This window comes from Mastigoproctus giganteus, chromosome 8 (genome assembly GCF_048544385.1).
Source record: "Mastigoproctus giganteus isolate SK-2022 chromosome 8, ASM4854438v1, whole genome shotgun sequence".
NCBI lineage: Eukaryota > Metazoa > Arthropoda > Arachnida > Uropygi > Thelyphonidae > Mastigoproctus > Mastigoproctus giganteus.
In genome coordinates this window covers 22,439,466-22,465,353 of record NC_143582.1, presented here as the reverse complement: position 1 = coordinate 22,465,353, position 25,888 = coordinate 22,439,466, and the positions used below count along the sequence as shown (strand labels likewise).

The 25,888-nt window shown below is 39.3% G+C and overlaps 1 protein-coding gene and 1 pseudogene across 2 annotated transcripts in view; one reads left to right on the top strand and one right to left on the bottom strand.

The window, feature by feature from the left end:
• The first annotated feature begins 2,156 nt into the window (after window positions 1–2,156).
• On the top strand, window positions 2,157–4,530 carry LOC150081354 (cuticle protein 14 pseudogene; annotated as a pseudogene). The gene is made up of 3 exons (XR_016547314.1): window positions 2,157–2,162; window positions 2,488–2,613; window positions 4,090–4,530. The product of XR_016547314.1 is annotated as a cuticle protein 14 pseudogene (transcript).
• Window positions 4,531–7,633: 3,103 nt separating this feature from the next.
• LOC150081352 (uncharacterized) overlaps window positions 7,634–25,888 on the bottom strand; it is a 38,716-nt gene continuing 20,461 nt past the window's right edge. Inside the window, exons 5-7 of the mRNA XM_090380179.1 lie at window positions 13,653–13,803; window positions 9,583–9,720; window positions 7,634–9,115 (exon numbers count right to left, since the gene is read on the bottom strand). Coding sequence (XP_090236305.1) covers window positions 7,934–9,115; window positions 9,583–9,720; window positions 13,653–13,803 — 1,471 coding nt within the window. The 3' untranslated portion in view covers window positions 7,634–7,933. The remainder of the gene's footprint in view (window positions 9,116–9,582; window positions 9,721–13,652; window positions 13,804–25,888) is intronic.

Sequence of the window (25,888 nt, the reverse complement as noted above, 5' to 3'; positions counted from 1 at the left end):
GAGGACTCGAACTCAGGTCTTTTTTATCCGGTGTTGGGAGGACAGCGACCCTACCAATTGTGCAACGCACGAGGCAAGTCCCAAGGGATCAAATAACAATTTTGGTCTAAAATTTACAACGCGCAGTAACTATTTAAGGGTATAAATTCAAAAGTTAGGGTATGCGTGTAATGATGTTCAGCTGGAGTACTTGTGAACAGCTCTTATGTAAACTACCTGGGCATCCAATATTGTTTGTGTGTAGTGTATATATTTAAAACAACTAATCACATTTCAATGTACTATCGCGTATTTGAATATGGTAAAATGTGGTTTATATTTTATAAATAGTTTTATTTTATGAAATTTTATTTTATAAATTGTGAGGGGGGGGGAATTAGCGCATTAGTGAGAGAGAGCAGAAAGAGCGACAGAGACAGAAAGAGAGAGAGAGAGAGAGAGAGAGAGAGAGAAAGAATGCATAGAGAAAGAGAAAGAAAGATATATAGAACAGAAAAAAGAAAGACATAAAGAACAAAAAGAGAAAGAAGAAACAAAGGTATATGTTTGTTTCTTCAAGGAGAAAGAGAAAGAAGGAGAAGAAGAAAGGAGAAGGAGAAAGAAGAAAGAAAAACAAAGAGATAGAAAGAAAGAAACAGAAAGTAGAAACACATATAGAACAGAAAGAGGAAGAAGAAAGAAAGAAAGGCATATAGACAGGAGGAAAAAAAAGAAAGAGAGACAAAAAGAGAGAGATGGGAAAGAAACAAAGCGATAGCAACAGTAAGAAACACATAGAGAGAGGAGGAAAAAAGAATGAGAGAGAAAGAAGATAAAAAAGAGGAAAGAAAAGTGAGAGAGAAAGAAGATAAAAGAGAGCAAGTAAAAAAGTGAGAGAGCGAGAGAGAAATTGAGAGCGACAGAAAGAGAGAAAGGGAAAAAAGAAAGAGAGCGAGAGCGAAAGAGGAAAAAGAAAGAGAGAGAGAGAGGGAGGGCGAAAGAGGAAGAAGAAAGCAAAGAGAGAAGGAAGATAAAAGAGAGATCTCAAGAGAGAAATGTAGAGTAGAACAGAAAGAAAGATACAGAGATAAAGTAGAAAGGGAGATAGTAAGAAAGAAAGAAAGAAAGGGAGAGATAAACATGGAAAGATAGAGAGGGAGAAAGAGAGAGAAAGAAGAACGAAAGAGGAGAGGAGAGCCATGAGTGCACTACCATGAGGTTCAGCTTCTCTATGGTCTTTTCACTTTTTTCTTTTTCTTCTATTCCACTAACTCTCTTCTACTTTCTCTCTTTCTGTCCCACTTTATCATTCTGTCGCTCTTTCCACTCGTGTATTTCATTCCTTTCCCATTGACGTAATTCCACTTTCTTGGAATCGTGCATTCTCAACGCCTCGCTAATCCCCATCAAGAAAAGACCCGAAACGAACACGAGAAAGCTCCCAGGTGGCGTGCGTGGAGTACTGATCCTTAAAGTACATAATTTATGGGGTGTACCAAGCGCGCTGACCTAATTGCAATTGCTCGTTCGTCCTGGGCGAAGATTTTTATCGTGCCGGTCTCATGTGGCACCAAACTCTTCAAATCTCGCGTAGAAAGCTCCTTCCCGAATTTACAAAAAAAAAAAAAATAAAAAAAAAAGGCATGGATTTTCGACAGTAACCTTTATAAACATTTATGACGTCATAGCCACGTCAACCAGTCTCGGGCAAGAGCTCAACCAGCCTTGGGATTTTCATCCCGCAAAAACAAAAAAAAAAACCTGTTAAATTGACGCCTCACGAGCCTCTACAACCTTCTTCATACTTTGAAAATCTTCTTCCTAAGCGACAGTGCCGTTGTCATGGAAACAAAAAAGCCCACAATGTTTAGAAAAGTTGCTTAAATCTGACATTGAGGAAGTGAGTGGGCAGAAATTTAGATGACCATGAAATAAGAAAGGGGCAAAAAAATTTCGCAAGAAAGAAGGGCAAATATTAATCCCCTTACCAAGGTGGAACTGAGAACCGTTAATCTGTACAGAACTGGATTACCAAGATGGTGGGAAAGACCGTAAATAAGGATTAATCTTAACAGAAAGGACACCACCCCTAACTAGTGTCTGCTGTCTGGTCCAAAATACCCTATAAAAGGTGTTCCGTCCCTTCCATGTCACGAATTTTGTGTGCAAAGTACACCATGAAGGTAGGTTTGCAAACTCCAAATTGTGGTCTTTCTTAATGGTGAAGACAAATTGGCATTAATAGGAAATATTTCGGTATTAATATGCAAATTAAATTATTTTTAATTAGACGTACACTGTGCTTAGTTCCATAACCCATCACCAGATGGAGTAATAATCGTTTTCCAAATATTTATCTGCATTTTTATTTAATTATAAATTTCTTAAAAATAAACTTTTCAAATTACAGAATTTAATGTGGTATAATTTAATATAGTTTACAATAAATATAAAATAAATAATTTTATATTTATAGTAAATAAATCATGTAAATAAATGTTTGTGTAGATCCTTCTGTTGAGTGCCCTCATCGTAGCTATCCCTCATCGTGGCAATTCCCAATTGGACCCTGTGAACACTGATCTTGACTTTGTTCAAGGACAAGGAGCCTTAGCACAGTTTAGCAAACGAGACGTAAGTAAATATCCTCATGCAAATATAGCCTTAACTTTTTAAGGCTATATTTGCATCTAGATATAATAAAATAAATTATTTGGTGGTAGTTTTACTTATAAGGCCTTTGGTTTTAAATTATTTTACAAGAAAATAATAATTTCTTTTAAAAATCATTATATTTATCATTTATTATTTAGATTTATCATTTATTATTTAGATTTATCATTTATTAACGATTTATGCTTCATTTTCATCTTGTATTAAACACCAAATATGCTAATTAATGAAGAAGAAATGTGAATTGTATTTTCGCCCTCTAGTGGCTAAAAAAAAGTGATAAACGAAAATCAGAAATTATTATAAATTTCATCATGCGACATCTAGCGGATTAATTAAATCACACATAAATTTGAAATTGTTTAAAATATTCATTTAATATTTTAAGTAGTTAAATACATTTAAATAATTAAAAATAATTAAGTAGAATATAAAATTTTTGTTTATAGTTATCATTTATTAATATTTTATGCTTCATTTTCATTTTATATTAAACACAAAATATGCTAATTAATGACTAAGGAACTTTAAGTGCGTATTTAAATTGTATTCTCGCCCTCTAGTGGCAAAATAAGTACGCGATAATCGAAAATCTGAAATTATTATAAATTTCAACATGCGACGTCTAGCGGAATGATTAAGTCGCATAAATTTAAAAATGTTTAAAATATTCTTTTAACATTTGGAGTAGTTCAATACATTTAAAATAGAGAAAACTATGTATACGATGAGCTTTTATTATAAATAAAAGAATTTTTATTTATGTTGAAAGAGTTTGAAAATTATTTCTGGACAGTAGTGGGATGAACCCATGCAGAAGTTGAAAACAAATAAATTTGGAACGCATTATTGTGTTGGGTATTCGCTATCGGGAAGCATTCAGAAGACTGACACCAAGTATTCGATGGTCTAATGTTCAACTTAGAGAAAAACCCCTTTATCTATGGTTCCACCTAAGTTGAAAGTATATTTTTTAAATTATATAGCCAACAGGTGAATCTGCTATACATTTAAAAATCTGAGACACTTCCAGGATTGCTGTTTCAAACTTCATTGGCTTCGAATCAGTTTGAAGGTGATGCTCTTCAACTTAAAAAAAAGATGTAACTTAGGCAGAACAGTAGATAACGGTGTTTGTCTCTAAGTTGGACATGAGACTCCAAATACTTGGTGTTGATCTTACGAGGAAGCATAATATTCCCCTTTATTGAATACCTAACGTAGTAATGATTGCAAAGTATATTTGAAAAATATTGACTAATTTAAAATTTTTCCTCAAGATTTTGTAAAATTGGGAAACAAACTTTTAAGGTGTCAGGCAGCAGGTTCAACAACCTGTTGTCTTTATTAGAATTCATCTGGTTATATTACTCCACTACAGCTTTTACATTTTCATTAATAATATGATCAAATTAAATGCGTGTTTTTATATTACAGAATGATGGAAATTACGATTTTGGCTACAATGAAGGTTCTCCTGGAGGAGGCTCTTTTAGGAGAGAAAAAGGTGATCCAGAAGGGAAAATTGTCGGATCGTACGGGCTAACCAACAATGATGGAAGAATTCGGATTGTAAATTATGTCGCTGATGAAAATGGATTTAGGGCTGAAATTACCAGCAATGAACAGGGTGTAGAACTCCCAAATCCAGCCTCTATCGTAATCTCCAAAGATGTTCCCGATGTTTCAGAAGAAGGAGACTCCAGTCAGACTAGTTCGGCAACTCCGTCTACACCAGCACCACCACCACCTCCGCCAAAAACTCAGTTACCTGTCGTTAGCCCCCAAGTTCCCGTTAACTTTGGATACGTACCACTTCCAGTTCCTTATGCCTACGCCCCTTTTCCAAGGACTCCCGGATATGTATACTACTTCTAATTTTAGGAGCACAATGAACGTAATGGACATCCAAAAAACTGTCTCTCAAATTCAATAACTGAAATCTTGTCAAAAAGTAAAACAAAAATGGAAATTTTTATAGCGAGTCTGGCAGACAAAATGTTTTGTTTGTGTTGTTAGAAAACAAAATTCTAAAGGAGAAAAGACAGCAGATTCGACAACTGGAGTAATAATTCATCAGGTTATGTTAAGCCACGCATTTGACACCAAAAGCAACGAAAGGTTTATAAGTTCCTTCTACTACAGATTATTGATGAAGCAGCTATGGTGGTCTTTCTGATCAAAGTGCCAGACAAAAATGAGATACTTTTGTAACATTTTATGATTTAGCTCAATAAATGTCTTGTAAAGATTTCAAAGTTTTCTTTTAAATTTTTACACTGTATAACGAAGTATATGAACAGTAAGAGGAGTGGTTATAATCACTTCTTGTAGTAGCAGGGTTTTTTTAGGAGCATTAGCGACTAAGACCATATTAGAATTTAGGCTACACTTTCTTCCTCTTATGCAATTCATCTTCTTTGACTGTTACTGAAGGAGTTGGCTCAAGAATAACTCTATAAAGTTTAATCTTTAAAAACACCAATACCTTTGAAGAAGTCTTCAAATTTCCTTGACTTTACTAAGAGATGAATAAATCTGGTGGAAAGTCTGGAATAGTTAAAGAAATAGGACACTGGTTAAGGTACTGGAAAGAAAATCGTTGAGGTATGATAACTTCAGAGATGGAAAAGTGATTGTTTACTGTATATTTTTAATATACAGTAAATAATAAAATCGAAGGCTTTAGACCCTAATATTCTTTAAAATCCAACACATTGCAAAGGTCATCAACATCTTACAATCTGAAAATATTAAGAAAACAGCCCAGTTCTTATTCTATCGATGATATCATTTGTTTTTAAGAATCCATCCAAGAAACAGTAACATTTCTTTCTTTATAAGATGCTTAACAATTAAGCTTGTACTTCTGTGCTCTTGAAGACAGCAGGATTTAAAATGCATAGATAATGCAATGATCGTAATTCTCACAGCAAAAAAAAACTTGCCTCTGCAGAGTTACCCTGGTATTGCACCAATTTCAAATAGATAACCTCTCCAAAAAGTTAGCTCTCCATTTGTTTAAACAATGACACTGATATGACAATCCGTTTCAAGGTTAACTGGTTTCTCATTAGATAGCAGATGGTCTCTAATATAATTAAGGCAATGGTTTAATTGGACACTCAGAATAAACAATTGCTTTTACTGTATTTGCTAATCGACATTAACAAGTGTACTTCTTGTCACTTGGCCATGTGGGTAGCACATTGGTATAATCACCGTCTTTTCCACACTAGGTGGAAAAGACCTGAGTTCGAATCCCGTCAATATAACCCGAGGAATGTTTATGGGTATTTTTAAGAAGAAAAAGAATTATTTATTGCATACGACAAGTCGTACACAAAACCCTTCATGGCTATAAACCAGGGGTTTTCACAACGTGGCCAAGTTAGTCGGTCTCAAGCAAGTGTACCATGGTTTTGTCTCTTGAAATTTGGGTTTTTCGTCTAGCAAACAGCAAATCGACCACACAACACGTAATTTATAAACAACATATATATGGCACAGAATAGCTAAGTTGGTGATCCTAAAATCTGACAACAATCTTCCACTAGGTTTGTTTGTAGCTGCCTACCGAGGATTCAAATTAGATCGAATTTCAATGGTTTTTAACATAAATATTAATATTTTTAATGGGTTCAAAACAATTGATCTACTAGTTCACCTTCAATCTGGAGTACCTCGGTCATCGTGTACACAAGTCATTGTGGCTTGGAGTAAATAATGCATGATTCTGCAAATTTATTGGAGAACTGTTATAAAAACGTCTGTCCAATAGTGTCTCAGAAACTGTATATAAAGTACAGAGAAGGCGGACACGGTGAAACGAAATTACCACCAGGTGGCACAACCGTTTAGGTGGACCCTGATGACCTTCGAATAGTATCTTTTGAAAGAAGAGTTGAATTACCTCTATTTAATTTAAATTATGTATGATATTAGTACATTTGTATCATTGTTGCCCTCCTTATACTTCAGATGAGTAACGCTTCCCCATTAGAGAAGACTACTGTTACTTATTTTCAGTTGAGTACTACCATTAAGAAGCACTGTTTGTGTATGGTAAATGGTAAGTTAGTGATTAATGATAAATCAGGAAGTGCTATATTTTTTCTTACTGGATGCGGTCCAGGATGGTGAATTCCTCTGGTGTTAGTAGAGGCGAACAGCAACCTAAGCGCAGGTTCCAAAGCCTAAGAAAAGAGTGCAGGGCTTGAAGGGCATCTGGTTGACCCCTCACTCCAGTTTTATCATTCTGGAACGGTACCAGTTAGTTTGGGCCTTCGTAAATTCTACTGGAACTTTGCGTGTCACAAAGTCACCAATCATCTTTCAGAACTTTTTAAAAAATTCCACCATGAGACCATTTGGACCAGTGTCCCGTCCCATCATGCGTACAACGGCGAGTGGCTGAGAATTCGGGCACCAGCCACTTATTGGGAAGAAAGAGTTTCCTTGAATGCAGCATATAACTGCTCATAATTCTTCTGGTGTATTGTAATGATGTGAGCCATCCTAAATATGTTGAATAGAGGTGCTGCGCAACCCTCTATTCAACGTGTTCTGTTAAACTGATCGAAAAAAAAAACGCGAAAACAAACAAGCAAATGATATATGTAGCATACCTCCCTCCACCAAAAGATAAACATTGCTGGATGGCTAGACACTGACGGATTTTGATATATGCATTATGACTTTGAATTTTTAGTGGAAGCCTTAACATTATCCAATGAATCTTTCTCCTCATAACTAATCAATTTTCACGTACCTCACATTAATAACTCAATTTATTTTATTTGAAACCACTAATACACAAGACCTCAGCAAAAATTAGGGTTGATCAAGAGGTTTTAATTAACATACTTAAAAGAGTGTTTTATCTGTAATTTATTGAATCAGTAAATAGATTTGGTTCAATTTGACCTCTGCCCTCGTGTTGGAGTTTGTATCAATGAAAAAAATACAGTACTTTTATATATTTTTAAAAAAACATTTTATTGTTTTCGAAATATATGTACACAGAGGAAGATTGTACGAATTTCACATACACAAAAAGAACTCCGATCTACCAAATCCCAACCTTGACATCCCAAATTGCTGATGATCATAACCAAAAAAAAAAAAAAAAAAAAAAGAAAAAAATCTTGTTAGTGGCGCCCTCTATATCGTCTTTTTAGAACCTTTCTGTGCCTAGAGCAGGGGGTGTAGATTCGAGCTAGTATTGTGTACAGTTAAATTAAAAAAAAAACTGAAAACACTACGGGTTGGATTTTTTTTCCTACATAATGCTTTTGCCACTGGGGGCATAGCGATGGTAGTAACTTATAGGGCCGGTGAAGGTGGCTGGGGAAGTGACGTAGTCAAAGTAGTTATTGTGCACGAGGTTGTACATGTGAGCAAGATTGTAGGGAGCATAAGTAATACGGGGGTAATACCCGTATGCGCCATAGCCATGGTGACCTCCTCCATAAGGGAAACCCACATGGTGGGCTGCTCCGTAACCGATACCCCCAGCATGGGCCAGAGACAAATGTGGGGCCCCTAAATGGTTGGATGTCAATAAGTGGGATTTGGTAGCCAGGGGACCACCCAACTGCGAAGCTGCCAGGAGCCTAGTGGAAGCATCTAGATGAGCGGGACCACCCAACTGCGAGGCTGCCAGATGAGCGGGACCACCCAACTGGGAGGCTGCCAGGAGCCTTGTGGAAGCATCCAGATGTGCGGGACCAACCAGACCTGATGACACAAAGTGTCCAGGGGCAGCCACCCCCAAGTGGGCTGGAGAAGTATGGGTTACACTCTTGGTGACTTGACTTACAGGAGCAGCACCGAGTAAACCGGGTGTGGCCACCTGCGATTTGGTCACCGTGACTGATTCAGGAAAAGCTGCAGGGGCCACTACTGCTGCTGCTGCAGGGGCAACCAATGGAGAAGCTACTGCAGCCGGGACACCGAGATGGGACTTCGCAACGGCCACTGGTTGAGGGAACACTGCAGGGCTACCCTGAGAGTAGATGACCTCCGACTTGGTAATGGCAGCGGGCTGGGCTACTTCCACGCTGGTCTTGGAAACAGCCACAGGTGCAAGAGGAGAAGCCAGAGCAACGTGACTCTTAGCTACACCAAGAGCGGGTTGAGGGAACGTTGCAACCAGTGGGGCCGATGCTGGTACAGCAACAGCTATGGGCTGGGCTACTACTGGTTGGGCAACCACAACGGCACTGTCCTTATTAATTGTAACGTCAGCAGGATCCTTGGGTTCGACGCCTGGCTCGTTGGTCTTGATATCGGCGTGAAATCCGCTGTCGTCTGCTACATAATTGACCACCCTTATTCGACCATCGGCTCCTCTTAGGCCATAAGAACCAACAACTGTACCAGCTGCGTCTCCCTGTTCTCTTCTGAAACTTCCTCCACTGGTGTGGTCTTCATTGTACCCAAACGCAAAATTTCCAACGTTCTGCAATAGAAATAAATTCGTCTCAATTTCCTCATTTATTTTTAAGGTAAATAATAAATATAAATAAACATAAACACGTTAACAAAAATAAACATTCCCTCCCCCCCTTTTTTTATTAAAAACATAAAAATGTTATTTTACAAACTTTTTTAATTTAAAAATATTTTAATAAATATTTTATTTGTTAAAATGAAATATAAAAATCTGTATTGGCTTCATCAAATAATCTGCCTTTTTTTTAAATGGTCACGGGTTTACGTTTACCAGGCCCGGACCTTTTTTGGGAATTTTCACTATTTCGGATTAAGACACTATATTTAATTAAATGTAATATCCAAATATAATATTATATATTATACTAATACATTCTCATGTTCCATTTTAATTCGGAACTGTGTTTCAAGGCTGGTTTTTATTTCTCGACGTTAAAATTCTAAAGAAATTTTAAGTTGAAATTATTTACTTACATCTTCGCTTCGAAATTGAGCGCTGACTCCTGTCTCGGCAAGGGCCGGTACAACCGCAGGGGCAACTACTTGTGGAACAATTGCTTGTAGGACGCCAGTAGCTCTGGCTGCTGCGATAAACGCGCAGATTAGAAGGACCTATTGAAAGAAAAACCAAAATTTAAATCGAGCAAAATGCATTAAAATATTAAGGGACATGGGAAAAAGCACTCCCTTCCCCTTTTTGATTTTAAAATAGCCTCCCTTAAAACATTCCACCAAGGCCTCATCACCAATGGGGGGTGGAAGGTCACCATTTTTATTAGAGTCTTAAAAAAGCAAAATGACAACCAGCAAAACCAATTTAAAAAATTAAGACGGATCTATTAATTCTCAAATCTATAAATCAAATTCTTACCTTCATGGTTTCGATCTGGTATCTCCAATAGTCGAACTTCAATAGGGAGATCAGTTATAGTTAAGAGAACTTGATTATATACGTCTATTCACATCCGGGCTTGATCACGTGGGATTTTTCTTGACGAATGTTTCCACTTTGGTTGCATCACATCAATACCCGTTAATGGGATTCAGCTGAAAAGCTGGAAACCGTTAGGGCCGAAGGTCAAATATAGGAAGAAGGTAGATTAAGTTAACGTCCTAGGAATCTCCTACATGATCCGACCTTGGACACGGAAGAGAGAATGTAGGTCATCACAGACAAACAAGGATCTAAGGGGGCCACGCCTTTAGCTCTTTGAAAAGAAGAAAGTGATTGTGGCGTCTACAGAAGGGATAAGTCTTTGAGAGATGGCCTCCATGAAAATCTAAAAGGCTAACGAACCTCTCGCTTTTTGGATAAACGCTGAGTAAATTTGGGGAGGACGCCAGGACCCGACCCTATTATGTCCCCATATATCTCTTGATGTATGTGATAAGTTGTTGGTTCTATTGCAGCACGCATCTTAGCTTTATCTTAATCCTCAGCTTGAAAATGTAGATTTTTATATCCAAGGGGATGTTGAGGGCCGATTTGTACCCATAATGCTGTCTGCTTCACTTGGCAAGCTACATTGGATTCTGTTCTCAGAACTGGTAGTTTATCTTCTTAGTTTGTGAAGGTGACTTGGGGAAGGTAACTTCGATAATGAAACCCAGATGTGTGCTATGCCAGGAAAAAAAATGATGACAATTAATAATGTATTATTGTACAATCAAAGGCTGTGGTGCGCCTTTCAGTGACCAAAACGTAAAAATTAGAAGAGCAAGATCAGGATTGTGGGATGAATGTTGAAAGGTCTTAAATTTCAATTTTTCGATGAATTTTCTTGAATGGTGCTTGAAATTTCAAATCAACGTGTTCATTTGACTATGTGGAGTACGTTCATCAGGATGCTGAACTGCAACCAGACCGATTTTAGAATTTCACTTATTTTAGCAATCGTTTTGAAAAAGTGAATCTCAGAGTCAAATCTGACTACTTTATATCGCAGAAATTAAAAGTAAATGTTGATGCATGCACAGATAAGAGTGTGTGGTAATGGCTATTTATTTATATACACTGAGGACCACTATATTAGGCACACCTACCCTTTTCATTCAGTTAAGCACTCTTTCAGTAACTGAATGATGTGTTCCTACCATGCGATATAAAGCACGTATGGATGTAGTATGTATGCAATTCAGTGCCAAAAAAAAATTAAATTAAAGATTTAATGGACTTTGAAAATGCCATGATAGCTGATGACATACGCGCCGTTATAACGCTGTTCGAGGGCTATTAGGTGGGGTGACCCATTCGCTGTTAGTTAGGTGTACCTAATAAAGTGGCCTCTCAGTGTATACATTAAGGAATCACGTATAATAACAGATCATGAAAATTCACTTTGTTCTTAACTCGCAGTACTGTAGAAAAAAATTCTAATTATTTTTATTAAGTTGAATTACATAACGCTCTTTCGAAATATGAAAAAACACAACCGTTATAAAATATATTTAAATTTGACCTTCTCTCTCTCTCTCTCCACACACGCGCACACACATCTGGAGTGGTAGTTAGCAATAGTCTCACAAATATATTTGAAAATTTCAAGGCAACACCATTTAACCAGTCCCCGAGGGGAAGGTGTGATGGAAACTGGCCAAATCCAGAGATGCCAAGATGGCTGATTGCCAACTGCTGTTTCATAAACAGATTGCGAAAAAAAAAAGTTTCTGCACGATGCCATCCTAAGGTAACTTCGCCATAGGAGGAGATGCATAATGCAGTAATTACTGATTTATGATTTTTGTTTGTTATTTAACTTTTGGACATTCAGTGTATATGCTGTTTTATTTCTAGTTGTTCAATAGTTTTAAATAGGATGATTTCATCAGACCGGGGGTCACATTCTTCTCTCGGAGAGAAATATTTAATTCGAATAAATTAGCAATCATCTCCAAAACTACATATATGGTTATGTTAATTAAAATTAATATTTCTGATTAAAATTTGAGACTGTGAACTAGTTAGACTAGTTAATTATAACATTTATTACTAACTGCTTCATTCTGTGTTTTGTAATCATAGATTTACAGTAACCAGGAATGCAAAATGGGCTGGTCTGGAACTCTATATTGTGTTGCCATCTAGTGGCCATTTATGGAATTACACATTGTTATTCGATCTACTGATTGTTTTCTATTGTTAGACGTTCAAAGTGGAAGTGTTTGGAATGAAAACAAATTTTGAATGAATTTGAAATAAATTAAATAAATTTTAAAGTGCATGTTAGTTATTTAAGGGATGAAAGAAAGTATTTTTTTAATGCAAACACGAAATGGTGATTCCATTCTTAATTTGTTAATTAACTGTTTGCATCAATAGAATGGTTTCTAACCATTATCTGACTACAAAGGTTATAATAGTTATTATCTTGTGTTTTAGGGGTTATTATGCTAATTATCTAACGGTTCCTATCTTGATTTTCAATAGTTATTGTAATAATTAAGCCAAAGAAAAGTTTTCAAATAATGTTTCTGAATGCTGTCACCAGATGGCAGCACCATATAAAATATACTGCGAGTATTACAAACGTATGGTTTTTCTGTATTGAAACAGAAATAATTATTATTTTTTTTTCATTTAAATGATTGTAAATAAATACTAAAACAGTTTACTGTCCACTGATTTTAATTCAGCAAGTAATGTACAAAGAGTGCATCTCTAATGGACAATCAGTTCACCGCCCAGGCCAAAGGGCAGACCTGCTGCAAGCGGAGGGGCTATTCCAAGGGGTGCAGCGAGTCCAAGAGAAGTTAGAAATGGAGATTAATTATCGATAATTGCTACAGTTCAATTGTTAGACTAGAAATAATCAATCTACAGATAATTGTTACAGTTCAATAATTAGCACTTACGTCTTGATCTCCTTATCGTACACTTGCTCCAGTTGAAATCAAGGGGGCAATACCTCCAAGAAGAACGCTGCCCTGGGCAACAGCAATTAAGGCCACCTGAGATAAATAGAAGTGTTTCTTTTGACACGCTATTAAAGAATATTTGTTGTCTTCTTAAAGAACTATAAAAATAATATATTTTTACGCTCACTGACCAAACAATTAGAGACCCTTATTCAATATCCAGCAATGTTCTTCTGCCTTTAGACTTTGGAAATCTTAGAGATGGATAGTTGCGTTGTGTTTTTGAAAAACAACGCAACCATCCACTAAGAGGATCGACTAACAAACCCCTGGAAAGCGCACAGTATTTATCTTATTTACCAAGGAACTCGTGGCCATACCATGTGACAACTTACATTTGCATTCCGTACCTTTAATTATATGCTGACGTCCGCAAACAGGTTCTAACTTTTTTGGACACTTAGTGTATACGTATTGGACAAAGACAGAGTTTAAATGTACAACATGACTGCATTTGATTGCTGGGATTACGTCCTGGAAGCTGTGGGCAATCTGTTATCCATAGTCTTTGGGAAAAGGAAGGTTAGATTCGCTAAATTTAGAAATTTAAATTTAAATACTGATCAACAAACATCAGTATACGTCATCCTATTCACGTGGTTTCTCGTGAAATTTAATCGATTTCTTACCTTCATTGTTCCTCTAGTGGTTTGCTCAACCGTGATTTCAAGTGGGAGTTGGGGGGGTCTGCTACCGGAGTAAATGCTTCCACCGTTGGTCCCCTTTTTATACACATCCGGTTCTTCCATGTCGCATACTTTTTCACCAGTTCTCACATTTCTGTTTGCGCGAAGGTCATTGGCTATTTTAGAGCGACTATACGTGCTTTGACCTCGTGCCAAACACGGTCGATAAGATTGATCGTAGAAGAAATGAGCTACTGCAAAGGACAAGAAGAAGAATTACTTGATGACCCACCCATGCGTCGATCGCGTGAATTATATTTTAATTTAATCCCGGAATGTTGCTGTTGGACTACACGTACCAGGAAAAAGCCCAAACAGTCATCTTGGTAAGGTCTTCAGTAATGTGCGCACCCTCCAATATTTTTCACATCACGTTACATAAAAATGACAATGGAATAATTTTAGTTGCATTGGCATCCATTTTAACCACGGACCTGTGCTTAAGATTTACCGGGGATTATAAAAATTATTATTTTCGTAACTAAGATTACGTTAAAGTTGCTATGGTTACGGTTATCTGGTTGCCATGGAAACTATCTGAAAAATACGTGGCGCGAAAATGAAACGGACACGTAAGAATTGGCTACAGTTGTCATGGCTACGCTTTCTGGTTGCCATGGCCACTGTTTCAACAAACGACATTGCGTTTAAGATTTGTCACATGGCATCAAAACGAAATTGACGCTTTTTATTTTTATACGAATAGTTAAGGTTTGTTATGGTGACAGTTATCTGGTTGCCATGGCTACGATTATGTGGTTGTCATGGCTACGGTTATGCGGTTGCCATGCCAACTTTCTCTCCAAAATGGAACTTGCTGGTGACGCGCTCTAAAATGGGATGGGCGCATTTTATCTTCGTAAGTGCCAACGTATTGTGGAAAAGCGAATGAGTCCAATAGAACTTCCGGTTGCCATGGCAACAATCTGATTATGAATGAATAATTTTCCTTTCAGAAAGCAAATTCCCATGTCTTCGAATACATAATAAGTTGCTTTTACCGAGTGGAAGTGGCCTAATCTAGTTTGAAGGGTGGAGTTGTGATCGTATCTCGGACATTGTAGTTGGACAGAAGTTTTGTTTTGTTGTTGTTGTTGTTGATGGCATTCTCGTTGAATACTGCCACATCCCTTGCATCTGTTCGAAGGTCATCATCTCAGATGACCTTCGAAGAGTTCACTACGACAGTTCGTCTTGGGATTGCGTCAGACTCGAAGGGGGCAGCTTCAGCGAAACGTCTCCGAGGTGGAAGGGAAGCAACTTTGGTAATGTCCACACGAAACATTCCACATCGCAATTTACCAACTCTAAAAATTGACTGTAGATGGTAATTAATTTTATATTAATAAAATAATCAAAACGAAATTTATTGAATGAATGAAGCAATTCATTTTGAATCTTTCTATATAAAAAGTTAGAGTCCATCCTTACCCTTTTGTACAGCATTAAAGATTCGGGAGTGGTTTGATAAGTTTCTAATCCAGCATAAGAGTTGTAATCTGATGTTGACTTTTCATATTTCTCGATGTAGTCTCCTTAACTCAAGGCACTTTGTCCAGCGATACTCCACGTTCGTGATCCCAGTTTTGTAACGCATTCTTGAAGACCTTGAAAGAAAGGATTGTTTGGCCTCTATCGGAAATTGATTTTTGCTTCCAGAATAGATGGCAATTCGATGGAATTGTGGGAGAAAAAAAATTCACAACCAGCCTAATGAACTACAGCCATGACAATAGTGGATGTGTCAGCAGGTGTATTGTCCTGGTGAAACAAAACATCGATCATTGACTCGATCACATCTCAAAATTTAGTTACTGAGTTAGCATAGTTTATCCTTTTGGAAGATAATCCAGCATTATTATTATCCCTTTTGAATCTCAAAAGACAGATATCATAGTGTTGACATGGAGAAAACATGGCGTTGTCTTTTGAGATTCAAAACATGGTGTTGTTTTGAATCTCAGACTACCGATAACACAGGTACCTTTTACAGTCCAAAAATTGGATGTTGGAAACATTATTAAACTCCTGTTCTTTTAACAACTTCATCGGGTAGTGTCATCTTCGATAGGTTGGACAACAAACTAATCAGATTGAATAATTCAATGTTTTTTTAATTCTTTTTGTACACCAATAATTATTGAATTAGAATTAAATTATGGAACAAAATAAACCAAGACGACTTTGTTACAAATCAAAATTAGAGTATAGAGGGAGAGAGGACAGGCGTGGTCTGCCTTGGTTCTTCAATGTTAGCTAAAGGTCATTCACAAGACTGGGGATGACGATGAGATGTCCAGTACAGAGAGGAATAGTCGGCGACCTTCATGGAATAGAAAAACGGAATTTCAGATTCCAACCTTATGGGCATCCAAACACTATATTTAAGGGCAGATGTACGCCGAAGAAATCGAAGAAGGCTCCTGATTGCAAGGTGTTCATTTTAAGTTCTACTTCGTCAGCGAATCCACAGAAGAAAATGAAGGTAAGACATCGGTAAAAACTTCTTGTCTGATCAATACTTTTCTTTATGCGACCATGCACAAATACATGATGATGGGTCTGAGGATGTACCGCGGTTTATATGGCAACTAAATAATTTTTAGATTATAAAAATTAATCAGTTAAAGACCTTGAGTAGAAGACGTTTCTACTTTTAATAAAAAGATCTCGCGAATATTTTAAGAAAGTTTCAGATTGACCTTAAAGGTGGAGTGTCTCGAAATGTTTTTATCTTCCAGGTGCTTATTGCTTGTGCTCTTCTTGCTGTTGCTCACGGAAGTGTTCTGCTCGATGGAATAGCCCTGATTGTGTCCACAGGAAAAGGCATCCAGTCTCGAACCCAGGACGTAAGTATGCTTGACCCATATTAAAAAATTACATTTTAAGTTTGTTAAGGCTGAGATGGGGTCATCTAAGATGTTACGTGTCTTCCAGGTGTTCGGAAACAATGCCTTTGGATACAATGACGCTGGAGCTACTGGCGGTATCTCTCGTAGAGAAGTTGGCAACATTGCTGGCAACAAGGTGGGTTCATACAGTCTTGCGTATAAGGTATAAGGTATGTTAGTGTCTAACGGCTCCTGGGATTTCTCCCATCTCCGCGGGTGTACATTGTATCTGGGCCAGAGATTTGAAGTGTGTGGGGGGTCATGTGCTGTGTATTGTGTTGTGCCCTTTGTTCCTCCGGTCTATTAGCCGCCGAGCCCCTAGTGGGACCCGACGTTACCACACCATGCCACGGGGAGGCTGACCGGGTGTACCACTGTAGCTAGAGTACTCTGGCGGGTCCTGCCACCTACTTTCCTGGGATTTCAGTGGCTAGGACCAGATTTGAGAATGAGATGATCGCTGTTTCTTGAGCAACGGTTGTAATTTTAACAGAGCGTATGGTTGTTCGCTGATAACTTGTTCTAGGGCCAAATAGGTCGGGCAGTAATTTTGATGTTTTTAGATTTAGACCTGTGGGGAATGCGTGTATGTGTATATATAAATATATGTATATACACACACACGCACACATATATATATATATATAAACTAAATAAATAAAAAAAAAAAAAAACGTTGTGCAAGAGAAAAGTAAGGGAGGAAGGCAGAAGACTGGAGGGTAGGAAACAGAAGAAAGGGGCCAATAGGGAAGATGGCCCCTGATGACAGTGTGGCATGCTCAGTGCCTCACCAGAGAGAGGAGTGGGGTGGCGGGTGGACGAAAACCACCACCCCACAAAAAAAAAAATAAATAAAAAAAAAAAAAAAAAAAAAAATCATTCTGTAAGAGAAAAATAGGGAGGGGGGGTAAAAGAACGGATGGCAGGAAACAGAAGAAAGAAGCCGAAAAAAAAAAAAAAAAAAAAAAATGAGAGAGAGATATACCCCACAAGTTCAGGGTAGGTACAGCTAGCACGGCCAGTCAGTTGGAGCCGACAACTTGCTGGAAATCCAGCAGTGTGAGTGCTGCTATGGTGGATGGGTCATGTTCAGTAAGGTCTAGTTCAGGTGCCGTCATTGGGGCTCCATTTGGTGAGTCTGTGTCGCATCCAGACTGAAGGCTGGTCCAGTAGTCCATCAGAACGAACAGTGGGGAGTGGTCAAAACCTGGAGTCCAAGATTGATGGTCAAGTCCAGGGATCGATGCTAGGCCTCTTCTTGATGAAATGTGTCACATCTGGGCGAGAGAAGTTTGTCCAGAAATCAATGATGAGGAATTTGTCAAGGTATGTGCGGACCCTGTCTTTTATTGCACTGCTGGTCAAGTCTTGTGCAAGTTGGTCCAAGGCGTTAGCATCCATGGCTCAATGATGCGTAGCAACAATTGGCAGTCATGGTTGTTATGACCTATTGATTCGGATACTAAGGTGGTGGTAGCGCTTTCTGCCTGGTAAATAAGTCCATTGCAAATTGAGTCAGAGCTCGGTAAGTTTCTTCATTCTGTAGGGTGAGGTGTTCTTGATTTTGGTAGTTGAAGCGTAGTTTTGTTATTAGGATCCTCCTGAAGTCCTCGTAGATTTCACAGCTGTGGGCAAGGTGCTCCCACGTCTGATCCTCTCCACAGTGGCAGCGGGGTGAGTCTGAAATTCTGAAGTCATGTAGTTTTTTCTGGAAGGAGCCATGTCCAGTGAGGAGGTAGGTAGCATAGAGTCCTGGTGAAAACCAGACAGGTGTGAGGGGGTAGGAGGCCCTGACATCAGGGAGGAATCTTTTGGTGACAGCGCCTTTAGTTGATGCCTGCCATCTTTCTTGCCAGGTGTCTGTTAGATGTTCATTAAGTCTCTTCTTTTCAGCGTTTCTATTATTTGCTGGGTCAGTGGTGAAACCTGCACAAGTAACTGCTCTTCCTTTGGCTATTTGGTAGAGCAACCCATGACGAACAATCTCCAGGTCCAGTGGAAGAGATCCAGTGAGGAACTGGAGCGCATGGGTGCTGACAGTGCGACAGGCACGCGAGGACAGAAGGAGAAGAGAGCGCTGGATAGTTCCTAGGCGCGATCTGTTTACTACGGTATTGGCCTTCTTGTACCAGACTCCAGAAGCATAGGTGATAACCGGGATGAAAACTGCCTTATAGAAGAGTGACAGCGTTCTCTTCTTTAAGCCCCAGTCCTTCCGGGCAACTCTTGAGACTTGGGCAGCATACTTCCTGATCTTAATCCTGAGTTGGTCTAGATGAGGAGTGAAGGAAAGGTTTTTGTCTAAGATCAAACCTAGATATTTAAGCTCTGTTTTTAGTTTTACTGTAACACCATTGACCTTGATTTGGGGTGGTCTTCTCAAATCAAGGGTGCCTTTTAGTAGGATCGAATTGGTTTTCTCTGGGGAGATCTTTAGGTTGTTATGCTCTGCCCAAGCTTGAAGGGTGGAGATGGCCTGGTTGGCAGTTGCTTCTAGTTGGGTTCTGTTATTGGCAGAAAAGAGCATGACCAGGTCATCTGCATAGGCCTGGGTTTGTACATTGTTGAGTGTGGTGTTCAGGAAATCATCCAGCACCAGATTCCAGAGGAGAGGCCCCAGGACAGATCCCTGAGGGCATCCCCTGAAGACTGGTCTGGAGACACAGCAGTGGGGAGCAGACACGACAACTCGCCGGTCCTGGAGATAGGTCTTGATGCATCTATATAAGTTTTCTGGGACATGCGCTCTTCGGAGCCTGCCCAGGACGCTGGGCCACCAGAGGGAATCGAAGGCACCAGCAAAGTCAAAGGAGATTAGTAGAAAGTATTTGGAGTTGCAGTTGGTAGCAGCTTCAATGATTGTTTCCAGTGCATCAATCGTGGAGCGTCCTTTCCGGAAACCGTACTGCTTAGGTGAGGAGAGACCAGCGTCATTGTAGTGGGCTTCTATTCTATGGGAGATCATCCGTTCGAGAAGTTTGCTGAAGACTGGCAGCAGTGCAATGGGCCGGTAAGATTGTGGCAGATCATGTGGTTTGGTTGCATTCTTCAATATAAGTCTAAGGATTGCAGTCCTCCATTGTGTGGGGAAGAATCCTTGGTGGAGACAGTGGTTTAACAGGTTGACTATTGTAGTGGGAATAAGTTCAATGGCCTTCTGGACGATTTCTGGATCGAGCATGTCTCTGCCCGGAGCCTTCTTGTTTCTGATTCTAGATGCAGCTAAGTTGAGCTCGGTTGTGGTGAAGGGTTCTTCAATTGCAGTTGTGTGATATGTTTCATTTTCCGTGCAGAGCTGTAGCTGTTCCGGTGTGTGTGGGTCAGCAGGCTGCTGGAATGTAGCGTCTAGAATATTATTGATAGTATCTTGCCACGATCTGGTGTACAGTCCGTTCGGTAATTTTGTGGTTGATACGACCTCACCTCTGGGGAGCTTGTTAGTGGTCACTTTGTACACAATCCCCCAGGGATCGGCGTTCCCTTCAGTGCTTACCAGGGCTTCCCATGAGCGCCTTTTGCGCCGTTTTATTGTTGTGGTATACTGGTTCCTGGCCACTCGATATTGCTGCAGTAAAGCCTCTGTTTCTTCTGGAGGCCATGTTCTTCTTGCACGTTGATAGCGTTTTCGTCGGTAAATGACTTCGCGTCTAAGAGTCTGGAGTTCAGGTGACCACCAGGGGACAGCACCAGGTCTGAATCTCTTCTTTTTGATAGCCTTGTTTGCAGCATTACTGACGAGCTGTGTAATTGCGCATTGATGCTGGTCTGGGCTGAGGCCGCTAGGATTGAAGCGGCTGGCTGCACTGGTCAATTCCTCCTTAAAAAGGTTCCAGTCAGCCTTATTCAGGGCATATCTTCTTTGTTGAGTTCGGTTGGTTGGTTGAGTGACTAGTGAACGGTGTAGTTGGAAGGTTAGTACCCTGTGGTCAGAGGTGGTCCAGTCCTCACGGACTGTCCAGGAAGCAAGGTGCTGAGCAATGGAGCTTGAGGCTAAGGTGATCTTGCGTAGCTGATGGACGCAGAAGAGTTGTGGGCTACCTTGCCGAAGCTGCAGGTTTCTGCGCTAGTGCGAACACCAACGAACCAGTAGTCGCCCCCCAAGGATCCAGCTGCTGTGGTCATCAACAAAGGCATCGTTGCTCCCTTTGGTCTCGCTACACTTCTTGGTGTAGCGAGATATCTTCATATTGATTTGCTATTTTGAGTCATTTGCTTCTGACATGCTTGTATTTAACTGAAATAAAATATGGCAAAAAACCCAATTATTGCCTCCTGTGGTTTTTCCTATAAGTGGACAGAATCTCCAATAATAATGTATACTCGTATATGGAGCATTACATTTTTAAATTTAAATAAAACGGTACAAGGAAGTTTTCTTAGGATTTGAGGCGTGCCAACGTATCTCCAATAAACAAAGGTGGTTCTAAAGAGAGAAGACAATAACTATAGATCGGTTAGTCTGACTTCGGCGGTAAGGAAAATCTTTGAAGCAGTAATTAAGAGTACAATCCAGGAACATTTAGAGAGAATAACATTCTGAAGGACAAAGAACATGATCTTGTTAAGAAAAAAATCAAATTTGACTAACATGGTCAACTTTTTTAACAGACTCATGAGCTGGACGTAGTCCAGGGCACCCTTATAAGAACCCAGAAAGCTCTCAACGACAGGATTCAACTTAATATAATTTTATTTGATATAAACGCACACTATGACAGAATGCACAAAAAGATCCTATTCTCCATTCTCAAGAATTACTTCAAAAAGTTACTCCTGAAGCCCAGCCATCTCATCATTTCACATCACCGCTATCTTAGAACATGCACTGCTAATAGGGGTGTACCGCAAGGTGGAGTTCTGTCTTCAACTCTGTTCACCCAGCTCCAGAGCCCTTCCTATTATCCTAAACTGACTCATGGTGACTTCAAACTTTACGTACGGCATCTTATCTAACCAAATTCAGGTTCTGAACACTATTCTGGAGACAAAAATCCATCTTTCACAATACTCTGGCTTCAAGATAATCTAAGAAAAACAGCTGAAATGCTCGTGGAAGAAAGCGTGCAATGACATTACCATCAACATTAAAGGATAAAAAAATGTCAGAACACATAAAGATGCGGTGTTAAATGAAATGAGGGACTAATTGTCCAGGATCATCTCCTGAACACTAAAACAAAAACGATCTGCAATATCACTACGCCTAACTTACTGCATAAGGGACGGCTCATTGAAAGGCAATAAACAGGTACAATTACTAATAATAAACCTGATAAAACCTATTGCACATACTTGTTTTAACTTGCTAAGCAGGGTTCAATAGTTTCGGTTTTACTAATTAACCTTTTGTTAATTAATTAAAATACATTTCAGATACGGTTGGTTTAGGAATTGATCTCATTTTCTTTTGTTGAAAAAAGTTATTGTAACAGGGTTGTTATATTCTTGTATCCGATTTTGATACCAGAATTGTTTCAGTTCTTGGTGAGCTGTTTAAACTTGTTTGTGTATCTGAGGAGATTTTGTAATCCTCACCGTTGTTGTTGGGTTTTAGGAGCATCAGCGACTAGGGCCATGTTGCTCCGTGTATGTTGTATTTAATTGCGTGTGTTCTGTGGTCGATTTTGTTTGCTAAACGAAAAACCCGAGTTTCCGCGAGAAAAAAAAACCATGCTACCATCGCCTGAGATCGATTAACTCAGCCACGTTGTGAATAAAGACTCAAAAAATCCCTCCCATTATTGACGGGACTCGAACTCAGGTATTTCGACCAGGTATGGAGGGCAATACTGCCAACTGTGCTACCCACAAGGGCCAAAACCATCAGGATAGTAATAGTAATAGAGACACATGATGCAAGAAAGCAAGCGTATGAGCTTATGTAACATCAGCCAAAAAAAAAAAAAAACATTTCACACATCGATTCCCTCTAAATATTTGTACAATTCCTCCTTGAATTTATTTAGCCTATCAACTTCCACAACGACAGATGGAAGTTTGTTCCAGCAATTAACCACCTGCTGGCTAAAGGCAAATTTCCGCACATCTATTCTACATCTGCCCTTTCTTAATTTGAATTAATGCCCCCTTAGGTTCGTAATCTGAACAAGTGGAAGAATCCATCAGAATTCAGCGTCTCAAACCATTCAAGGCTTTATACACCTCAATCAGCTCACCTCGCCAGTGCATAGTCTCCAGACACTGTAATTTGCAAAACTTAAGCCTTTCTTCGTAAGAGCACCCCTTTGTTCCATTCACTAATCTTGTTGCCCTTCTCTGTACTCGTTCCAGCATCTCTACATCCTTCTCGAAATGAGGCCTCCAGCCCTATATACAGCACTCAAAGTGTGGCCTGACCATTGCCTTATACAAGGGGATAATCACCTCCTTGTCCTTGCTTGCAAAATTCCTTTATGCTATTGACAATATTCTATGACCTATCCTGGCAGCCTGTTTATACTGCTCAAAAAACTTCATATCTGTAATAACATTAGTCCATGAACAGCAGCGTCCATTGATTACCACTCTCTGTCGTCTCTCACTCAACCATCCTTTTATCCATTGAAACAACCAACCCCATTCTTCTCCAATTTGTACAGTAGTCTTCCATGTGCAACAGTGCCAAAATTATTGTTTTTGCAACCAGTTTTGCAACCTCTCTAAATGTTCCTTTGTGACCACATAATAGAATCCAATCAAATTTTTCTTTCAGACAAGACTTCCCTTTAACAGACCCATGCTGTGTCTGAATCTTTCGTCGTGTCTAGATGATCCTGCAATGCATCTTTAACCAGTGACTCCATTATTTTACCCGGAACAGAAGTTAAACTAACTGGTCTGTAATAATTCTTGTCACCCTTCGATCTCCCTTTGTTAATTCGGAATATATTTTCACATTTCTAGTCCGTGAGGACTTCCCCTGAGTCCAAGGATGCTCTCATAATTATGGCTAAGGGTTTGCTTACTTCCTTTGCTGCCTCCTTTAATATAACTGGATAGATCCCATCCACCCCAGGTGTCTTTCTTATGTTTAACTTCAACAATTTCTCCTCCACTTTGCTCTCAGTTATTACAAAGTCATTAAACACCCTGTTAGAGTTCAACAAACTTCTGGCATTTTCCTCCCTTGATAACTGTTCTGTTAATAGTCTGATAGTAGCTTTTGCATTCTGGAATGTTCATAGGGTCAAAAGCTGCTTTCAGTTTAGGCTGCATAGGCTATACAGGTGACTGCAAGCTGAGCTTGCAGCCATCGAACACTAAGAGTATACAGCTGGTGGTGAGTAGGAGGTTAATCACAGTGGATCTATGAGGAAGGGACTAATGAATTTGAGGAGGCTGATGTGGAAGAAATTTAGTTAGACTTCTCAAGCATTTTCAGAAGACTTGAGGCATTAGAGATTGGTCGGTAATGCTTAATGAGACTAGAGGATTGAATATTGAGTATTGGCTTCGCAATGTAGCCATTCCACTATTGGAGAAATAAAGGTCTTGGAAGAATAGCATTAAAATATTCAGAAGGGGATCCAAAATATGGGGGCTGAGATATTTGATAATAATTTGGGGGATTCCATCTACATCTACAGTAATAGAATCTGGTGTACAATTAATGTCAGCGATAAGCTGTACACTGGAAATCGAAACTGCAGTCAGTGTCAGGCTGGTCTGGTGTCCGCTTGTTGTTATGTGAAAGTCAAGATTTTGTTCCAATTTTGAGGCTAACTCAGATAAAAAATCAAGCCACTGGTCAGATTCAAGATGTTGAGGAAAGTCATTGAACTGCTCAGCGTGGGGACATTTATCACTATAAGGGTTATATCCATATGCTGCTTAACTGCTTGAGATTTCTGTTTGTTAAATGTTGCCTGGGTTTCGTATCGTCTGGTTCAGTTTTGTTCCTCAGGGAGTTTCGATATTTTATTGGTTTTGTATTCTGTTCGATGATTCTCTCACACTCTTGTTTGTGTAGGAAAAAAATAGAGGAGACGATCATTTGGATGTTGGTACATTTTATATGCGTTATTTACAAGAGTGGTGGAAATAAAACAATCAAAAGCAGATCAACATGAAGACGTAACGGGACATTGATGGATACACTGTAGTGATTAATAGGAATGCTGCTGCAAATTGGACTCCAGCGATGTTCCTTACTGTTCTGATGGGTGCAGCAATACCCAAGGGTGAAACTACACCGAGGGATACAGCGAGACCCAAATGGTGATGATGCCATTGTTGATAGCCACAGCAGCTGGATCCTTGGGGACAACTTTGGTTCTTTGGTTTCCACACTAGCTTAAAAAACCTGCAGCTTCATCAACCTAGTTTTGGTTCTGTGTGTCATCTTCAAAATAAGTATGAAAATCTTGCCTGAATACGATTTTTAGAGCTAAAGCATCTTGTCAAGATATTTAATACTTGAAGGCTGAATACGTAAATTACTGACAGAAGAGAGTCTTGAGAATAAAATGGGTAGAAAAGGCGCAAGACTTTCGGTTGCCACGGTAACCATCTCGTTTAACATTTCTCACCTTTCATATAAGGATTTCCGTCTCTAATAAACAATAAATTGACAAGCAACCAGAATGACCCAGTTTGAAGGGTGGAGCTGCGATCTTATCAGATTCTTTGTGGTTAAAATACTGCATCATCTCTTGCATCTCTTCTAAGGACATCGTCTGAGATGACCTTCGAAGAGTTCACTACGACAGTTCGTCCGGTGATTGCATCAGTCTCACGGAGCAGCTTCGGGACAACGTCTCCAAGGAGGAAACGAAGGGGCCTTGGAAATTGGCTTCGGAATTTACTCTCAGTTGAACTGCAATACAATCCACGATCCAACAGTCAGTACTCATAAGGGAAAAATTCTTCTATTCGCCTTCATTTACATACATCCTCTGAAGGTCATCTACAAGGTTGGGGATGACGAGCTAATGTCAACCGCACACGTGAATAGTCAGTGACCTTCGTGGAGAAGAAAACGAGATTCGACACGGAATTGCACGTGTTCTTCACGCGGGATTCTGTAGCCTATATAAGGACAGAGATGTCTTGCAGAAATCAAACGAGATCCCTTAACCGAAAGTGTTCATTTATAGCTTTAATCTGCCGGCGAAACCAAAGAAGATGAAGGTGAGATTGCTATAAACTTAAGGAAAATGTTTTTGTACTATGTTTTTGATAAAAATGAACCTCCCCCCCCACCCTTGGGATCCGATTTTGTTGTTATAGAAACCAATCTAATTTAATGAACATATTTCAAAATTACCACGCTAGAGTAGCACACTTAAA